Below are 8529 nucleotides of genomic sequence, written 5' to 3' on the forward strand. Positions count from 1 at the left end.
TACAAGGAATCTGATACTCTCATAACCCTTGTGAACACCAGGCATTCAGTTGGTACACATATATAAATATAAACAAAATATTTGTATACAAATAGTATCTTAAAGATAAAATAAATGTTCTCTCTCTAAAGCTGAAAGCTCATGGCAAATCTCTTGCTGACCATGTTGGTGACCTCGGGCACCACCAAGACCAACAAAACTTTGCCACAGATATGGGGAAGGACCCTCATACCCGTAAAGGGAATGCCCCAGACCCAGTTCCCTTATGGAGCCGAGGACTGATATGCCTGTCCAATACCACAGAAGGCACAGCTAACCGGCTACCACAAATATCAATGAAAAAAATAGATACCCTCACAAAGCCAGGCCCAACCATAAATACGATGAATAACAATTTACATCCAGGGAAGAGAAATCTCCCTGAGAATCCCCTTCTTTTTTCTTTCCAGGTAAAAATGAATCACCCGTGATACCGGCTGTTAGAAGTTCTAATCCAGATGGGCCAGAAGCCAGGATCCTCACTCTTACCCTCAACCCCTACCTTTTCCCACCTGCACAAGGTCCCCTGAAGCTTGGCAACTGCAAGATCCTGCTTGGCAACTGCAGATAGACTCAAAGCAGTGTACCATATCATCTGAAGAATAGCAGGGATACCATAACTCAAGCAGTGTACCATATCTTCTGAAGAATAGCAGGTTGCAGTCCTCCTCGCCCCCACTAATAACTAGGACCTGCCGGTCGGGTCAAGTGCACCCAGACATGGGCTCGAGGCTCGGACCCCTCTGGACGGACCCTCATTGAGAGGATGTGCGCACGACATCAAGATTGAGCGAGACAGAGATCGTCGCCAGCGACCTGTCATCCACAGAACCAGGTTGATGCTGCCATCAAGAAGACGGTTGAAGTTCATTACCATCAGCCAAAAATTGAAGAGGATCCAGAAGTGACTCCGCAGGAGACTGACACAGCTGCCAGCTCCCCTGCCTCCCCCTACAGTCGACCGCTAGACTTCCACGCCTTCCAGAAGGGTTCCTGGTATGCCTGGCTTTGCCCTCGCTTCTCTCGCTAGAGAGCTTGGCCTCTTGATCACCACAACAAAAATTGGCTTTTTCCTAAACCAAGGCCGCCCTTGATATGGCCGCTAACATTGGGGAGCCTTCCTTTATGACAATATTACACCCCAAACTGACAAATGGTTGGTAGCTTGAACATTTACAAGAGACTAGGATGGCTGTGAGTTAGCCCAATGACGGGATTATTGTAGGTCCACTTCCCAGGGGCCCACCCAATGCAGCCGAAAAGGAGTGCGTGGTGCTGGGAGTGGGTACAGCCTACATGGCCTAAGACAGGGCTCTCACCCTCCTTTCACCCACATCAGAGTCCCTTGACGTTGCCCATCGTCGACAGCCTAAAACCTTAGACCATCGATGTGACTCGTCTCACATCAGTGTTTTGGGGTTGTGAACTTGTCTAAGACCCCCCATAATTAGACATCCAAATTCAAAATTCACATAGTTGGGATTTATCATAAGATGCCTTCTCTAACTAAACAGAGAAGGGGGAGATGCCAGAAGCCAGGACCCTCGCCCTTACCCTCACCTCCTACCTTTCCCCACCTGCACAATGTCCTCTGAAGCTTGGCAACTGCAAGATCCTGCTTAGCAACTGCAGATAGACTCAAAGCAGAGTACCATATCATCTTAAGAATAGCAGGGAGACCATAACTCAAGCAGTGTACTATATCTTCTGAAGAACAACAGGTAGATCATAATTCAAGGCAGTGTACCGTATAGACCATGACATGTTTCAAGGCACAGGCCAAGAAGATTTTGTACTTTTCCACCACCTGGACCCTCTTACCCCCTCCCCTTGTAAAACATGCTATAAAAAAGCATTTCATGTTCAAAAAAAAAGAAATTAAAAAAAAATTAATAAAAAAAGATAAAATAAATGTATGCCTGGACATAAATTTGGTAGCTGTATCTAGAAACTGACAGTATCTGTAAGTGCATGCAAACAACCTATTCAAGATCTCGTCAGAGGAAATCCCAGTGTAAAGTAGTGATAAGAGCAGACTGGCATATTCTCAGCTTAGGAACTCTTGTAATTGATGGCTTCTGGAAGAAGCAAAGTAGATTTAGGAGTGAGACTCCAGAGAAATTATCTGTTTTCCTATAAACTATGCACTTACAGAAAACTGTAAGTGATCTCTTGGGTTTTAAAAGTAGAAGACAGGAGCACCTGAGATGGGAGGGAACAGAGGTGGTGGGAAAGGAGAGTAGCTGAAGGGGAAGAAATGTGATATGGTTTTCATTGAAACAAAGAGTATGAATTTACTCCTAGAAATTATTAGAACATGTAATCTGCTGTTAAAGCTCTATGAAATAATAAATTTACCCTATCATTTTCTCTATCTCATTAGTTAGTTTGGCTAATAAACAGAATTTCAAATACAATGTATTATGAAATAAACTTATTTTCCACTAAAATGAATTAAATGGGCTTGGGAGATGCCTTGGTTGATAAGTAAATGCTTTCTGTATGATTATAATAATGTGGATTTGGACTTGTAAAACTATAAAAGATGAGTAAGCTGACATATCTGTTGCCCAATTAAGAAGAAGGAGGAGGAGAAGGAAGAAGAAGAAGAAGAAGAAGAAGAGGAAGAGGAAGAGGAAGAAGAAGAAGAAGAAGAAGAGAAGAAGAAGAAGAAGAAGAAGAAGAAGAAGAAGAAGAAGAAGAGGAGGAGAAGGAGGTAGCTGATTCCTGAAGCATGATATTCAAGCTTTTCAAATATCAAATATTTGCATTTCAGGTCGAATGTGAGATCCTGACTCACAACAAAAAGCGGTGAGCCATAGAGTTAGACACCTAACACTGACTACTGTGATTTATAACTTCATGTGCAGGAAAACATTTTCACATACACACACACACACACATAGACACACACACACATGCACACATACATACACACAAATGTATGCATACATTACACACAGGCAAACATGAAATTAAATAAGACACATGAGATGAAGAGATATTTCTACATGGCTTGCAAGTATGATCTTCACTCAAAACACAACAAAGTATTCGGGACACACAAAAAAGAACAAGACATAATTATGTCCATATTTTATTGTACAGAGTATTTTTGAAAAGTATATATACAGGACTTTTTAGTATGGCTTGAAATCAAATGCTGTGATACTTGAAGCATTATTCATTTTCTTCAGAATTATTTGAGTTGTTGTAGACTATGATAGTTAATCTTATAGCCAACATGATGAGATTTTGAATCACCTAAAAGAAAAGAGACAAACCTCTGGTTGTGAGGTTCTTTATAGAAATGTCTAGCCAAATTGAGACCACACACACTTAGTGCATGTGGCTTCAGGATATGACCCAGAGACTAGATGGAATTAAAGGGGACTATGATAGGATCTTCAGCATTCACCTCTCTGCTGCCTAAAATGAGGCTATCCTAGCAGGGAATTCCATTCTCCCCCATTTCTGTGCCCACCTGTAGCAAACCTGTAGATCCTGACCCATACAGGTAAACTTCCCTTCCCGTAACCATTTTCCTGCTTGCTGGGTCCTCTGGAGAAAGCAGAAGTACCCTGAGCAGCTTGCAGTCCCAGAGGCACCTCTATTCCCCTGTCACCCATCTGTCAAACTTCATCAGTACTTCTGAGCCTGAACCATGCACCTAAACTTCCCTTCCCCAACCCATCTTTCCTGCTTGCTGAATCCTCTGGAGCAAGCCAAGCAACCCTGAGCAGTCTGCTAGCCCAGGGGACTTATAACTCTCCAACTCTCCTCCCACCTTCATCAGACCTGTGGAACCTGAATCACAGTTAATCATACCTTCCCCAACACATCTTCCCTGCTTGCATAGTCATCTGGGCACTCCAAACTGCCCTGAGCAGCCTGCTTTTCCTGGGGATTTCCATTTGCCCACCACTTCTCTTCCCACCATCACTGGAACTGCAGCTACTGAAATAAACATACTTGCAGGTCCAAACCAGACAGCACAAGGATACATATCAGAGGCCTGCTATACCAGCACCATTTAGGTTAACCTCCATTCCAATACAACTACAACAGGAACATCCAGGGATCAAACCCATCCAGATGGCTAAAGGCCTTGAAAGAGCACAATCAAGAAAACCTGGGGCAATATGACACTTTCAGAGCATAGCTTCCTTACAGCAGCAAGTCCTAGATATCCTAACACAATCTAAACACAAGAAAATGACCTTAAATCCAATCTCCTAAAGATGATAGAGCCTTTAATAAGGAAGCAAAAAAAAAATCCCTTAATGGAATACAGGAAAGTACAAACAGGTAGAAGTCTTTAAAGAGATAACAAATACATCTGTTAGAGACATACACGAAGATATAATCAAACAGGTGAAGAAAACCAATAAAATGATGCAAGACTTGAAAGTGGAAATAGAAACAACAGATAGAACACAAACTGAGGGAATCTTAGAGATGGAAAAACCTAACGAAGAGAACAGAAACATAAGATACATCATCAACAGAGTTCAAGTGATGGAAGAGAGACTTTCAGGCATTGAGAATATGATAGAAGAAGTTTGTATATCAGTCAAAGAAGACATTGAATCTAAAAATTCAGAATGTAAAACACTCAGGAAATATTGGAAATAGTGAAAAGACATAACCTAAGAATAGTAAGAATAGAAGGTGAAAAGACCAAGTTTCATGAACCAAGTTTCATGAAAAGATCAAGTTTCATGTATTTTCAGCAAAATCATAGAGAAAAACTTTTCCAACCTAAAGCAAGGGATGTCTTATAAAAATACAGGAAGCTTACAGAACACCAATTAAACGGAACAAGTAAAGAAAATCCACCTTTCACATAATAATCAAAAAACAAATTCTGTAGAATAAAGGATGTATATTAAAAGCAGCATGGGAAAAAATGGCAGGTAACATACAAAGGCAGAACAATCAGAGTTGTACCTGAATGTTCAGCAACAGGCCCAAAGTGGGATTTAGCTCAAGGGGAGGCCCTAAGGCCAGACACTATGACTGAAGCTATGGAGCACTCACAAAAAGGGACCTATTATGACTGTGTCCCAGAAAGATCCAACAAGCACCTGAAAGAGTCAGATGCAGATATTTGCACCCAACCAATGGACAGAAGCTGCTGACCACTGTGATTGAATTAGAGAAAATGCTGAAAGAAGATTCACATAACTCTCAAGAGACTGGAGGCCCCAGGGTTTTTTGAGGTCTGGTGAGGTGGGGTTAGAGTGGGGACAGTCTCCTGGAGACAGGGGCCAAAAAGGAGGTATTGGATGTAGAACAGTCAGAGGGGGGACCTGGAGGGGAATAAAATCTGAAGTTAAAAATAAAAAAATAAACAATTAATTTTTTAAAATCTAACATTAACAAACAAACAAACAAACAAACAAACAAACAACAACAACAACAAAGAAAAACCAAAACTGCAGCGATCTCATACTAGTGTTGGGTATTAACAGCATACCAGGAAGCTCTAGAAGCATTAGAAAAAAAGAATCACACACAAAATAAGTAGATGGCAAAAAAATTATCAACTTGATATTGAAATAAATATAGTAGAAACAAATAAAACAACACAAGGAATCAATGTATTAGCTATGGTTTTATTGTTGTGAAGAGACACCATGACAATTTAATTGGGATGGATTACAATTCAGAGGAATAGTTCATTATCCTTATGGTGGAATGCATGGTGTCATGCAGGCAGACATAGTCCTGGAGACGTGGCTGAGGGTAGTACAACTGGATCCACAGGCAGCAGGAAGTGACAATGTCACAATTCCCAGGCTTGAGCTTCTCAGACCTCAAAGCCCATTCCATAGTTTACAACTCCTTCAATGATGCAACCTCTACTCCAACAAAGAATTATGTCCTAATGAAGGCTATAGAAACCATTTTCATTTAAACTACCACAGCATATATACCTTGTTTTGGTTGTTGTTGATGATGATTGTTTTTAGTTTTTTGGTTTTTTAAAAATGTGTGTGCCTTTTCTTGGGATCTTTTTCATTTGTTTGCTTTGTGCTATTCTGATTCACTAGCTTTTGTTATATCTTCTTATACTTTATTTGATTTCATTTTATTAACCATTAGAGGTCTGTTTGTTTTAGAATGAGAGTTAAGAAGGAGATTGATCTGGATGGAAGGACAAATGAAAGGAAACAAGTAGGAGTAGAGAGAGTGGTAACTATAATTAGGAAATATGTGAAAAAATCTATTTAATAAAGGGTAGAAAATTTTGTGGTATATGTGTTAGTGTGTGTAAACTTAATGTGTGCTTGTGAATTAGTATGTAAATTTCTGTTATCAGTTCTTTTTCTCTAGTGTACCATGATGAATACATGTTCCTTTTATACTCAAATATGGAAAAAATTGAGATGTAACTTTCCTCACAGCCTTCTTTATCTGTTTGTTTCTAAGACTATAGATGATAGGGTTTAAGAATGGTGGAATCATAGTATAAAATATAGAAATAATCATTTCATGAACTACTTCAAAGGTTTCTACTGGAGGCCTTAGATACACATAGGCAGCAGTAATAAGAAAGAGTGACACCACAACAATGTGAGGGACACAGGTGGAAAAGGCCTTTCCTCTCTCACCTTTGATGGGAATCTTCAATACAGTTGATAATATGCGAGTATATGATATGGCAATAAAGACAAAGCAACTACCACCTAGTCCAATGTCAGACAGAAGTATTAAGAGTTTGTTGTTAAAGGTGTCAGAGCAAGAAAGCCTTAGCAAAGAGGGCAGATCACAGAAGAACTGAGGGATCACATTATAGTGACAGAAAGACAACTGGAAAGCTTTGAAAGTGTGCACACTTGCAAGGACAACAGAGCTAAGTAGGGAAGCTAGTGTCATCCGAACACAGAACTGGTGGTTCATAATCACATGGTAGAGAAGAGGCTTGCAGATGGCCACATAGCGGTCCTGGGCCATGATGGCGAGAAAAAGAGTCTCTACACATGCACAAAATAAGAACAAAAAGATCTGTGCTGCACACCCAGCCACAGAAATATTCCTGTAGTCAGTGAGAGAGTTGATACAGGAACTGGGGACAGTGATGGAAATGTAGCACATGTCTAAGATGGACAGATTCCTGAGGAAGAAGTACATGGGTGTCTTCAGGGTCTGGTCAACTGTAGTAGTAATGATGATGATAAGATTCCCTAAGAGGCTGCCCAGGTACACCAGCAGGAACAGGACACTGAGCAGGAGCCTGAGCTCCCACGTCTCAGCAAAAACCTCCAGGAAGAACTCAGTCACTAGAGTGGAATTGACCATAGTCTCAAAGTGCAGTTTTTCTGAAAACAAACAAACAAATAAGCAAATAAAACAGAGAATAACCTAAAATAATTGACAGATTACTAACATTTACCTTAAAACATTTTTCCTTAAATTGGGCTTTATGTGTAAAATATAAATTATGTTAAATCATGTTTACTTGGCATGCATACCACTTTTAACCATGCTTTGATTGTAGTACACATAGTTGTGCCTGTCTGTCTAATTTTATAGTATGATGATAAGCACTTATAATTAGTCCCCATAATAATAACTTTCTCATAAGCCTATTATCTTAATAACTATTAAGTTGATTAACATGTGGTATTGTTCTCTTCCAGATAAACTATTTGTATCAATTAAGAAAACCCAATGAAATTTAACATGTGGAAAGTTTTTAAAAATGTGGTTATATATTTATAATAAATTTTTATTTGCATATGATATACAGTCATACTCTAAGATTATTTTTATATATACATTCACACGTATATATGTAATGAGTGATGAGAAAAAAAGAGAGTGACAGTGAGAGTCATGGACATAATGAGAATGATTGAGAAAGAGAGGAAGATGAACATGGAAGAAGGTGGAGTTGAAAATAATCTCATTCAGTTTTTAAAATACCTGAAACTTTCATAAGAGGCCATTTGCCTGGAAACTCTGGCCCAGTTAATCCTAACATGCTTGAGGTACCCTTTTTCTTCATGGAGAAGCGTCGTGTTTCCTGAAAATCACCAATGCCTTAGATATCTTAATCTCAATTCCTTAAAACCAACTCTTTGGTTTATAAACAGCATTTATATATATGTCCTTAGTTACACTGTGATATATTCTGGCTAGCTGGTGTCTTGAACAAAGTCATTTTCTACCTAGATCTCAATATACTGCAATGCATGACACCTTTTTCTGTTCTTAGAAGTTGGTATCTAAGCTTGACTGATGTTAATGTACACTATGGAATGTCAGACCATATTCTCCCATAGTGATTACATACTCTCATATTCCCTGAATAATGCCCAACATACATCAGTTCTAAAACTTATAGTCAATATAGGGGTGTTAATGTGCAGAATTGTAAGTGTGTGAAATTAAAAGCAAGCACCATCAGCATTTAATAAAATAATATAACAAGTTTTCTCAAATATTCATGGAAACAACTGAAGATAATACCTAAATAGAAAA

General features: G+C 39.3%; 1 protein-coding gene across 1 annotated transcript; it reads right to left on the reverse strand.

Annotated features, from left to right (window-relative positions):
* Positions 1–6318: 6318 nt before the first annotated feature.
* LOC114627095 (olfactory receptor 14C36-like) lies at positions 6319–7344 on the reverse strand. Its single transcript, XM_028774771.1, has one exon. It carries the CDS (start codon positions 7342–7344, stop codon positions 6361–6363), a length of 984 nt encoding a protein of 327 aa, XP_028630604.1. The 3' UTR covers positions 6319–6360.
* Between the last annotated feature and the right edge of the window lie 1185 nt (positions 7345–8529).

Source organism: Grammomys surdaster, unplaced genomic scaffold, assembly GCF_004785775.1.
Source record: "Grammomys surdaster isolate TR1022 unplaced genomic scaffold, NIH_TR_1.0 242, whole genome shotgun sequence".
Lineage (NCBI taxonomy): Eukaryota > Metazoa > Chordata > Mammalia > Rodentia > Muridae > Grammomys > Grammomys surdaster.

Bases quoted from the DNA above. Each gene is read 5' to 3' on its own strand.
- LOC114627095 (XM_028774771.1), bottom strand. From the start codon at position 7,344: ATGGTCAATTCCACTCTAGTGACTGAGTTCTTCCTGGAGGTTTTTGCT.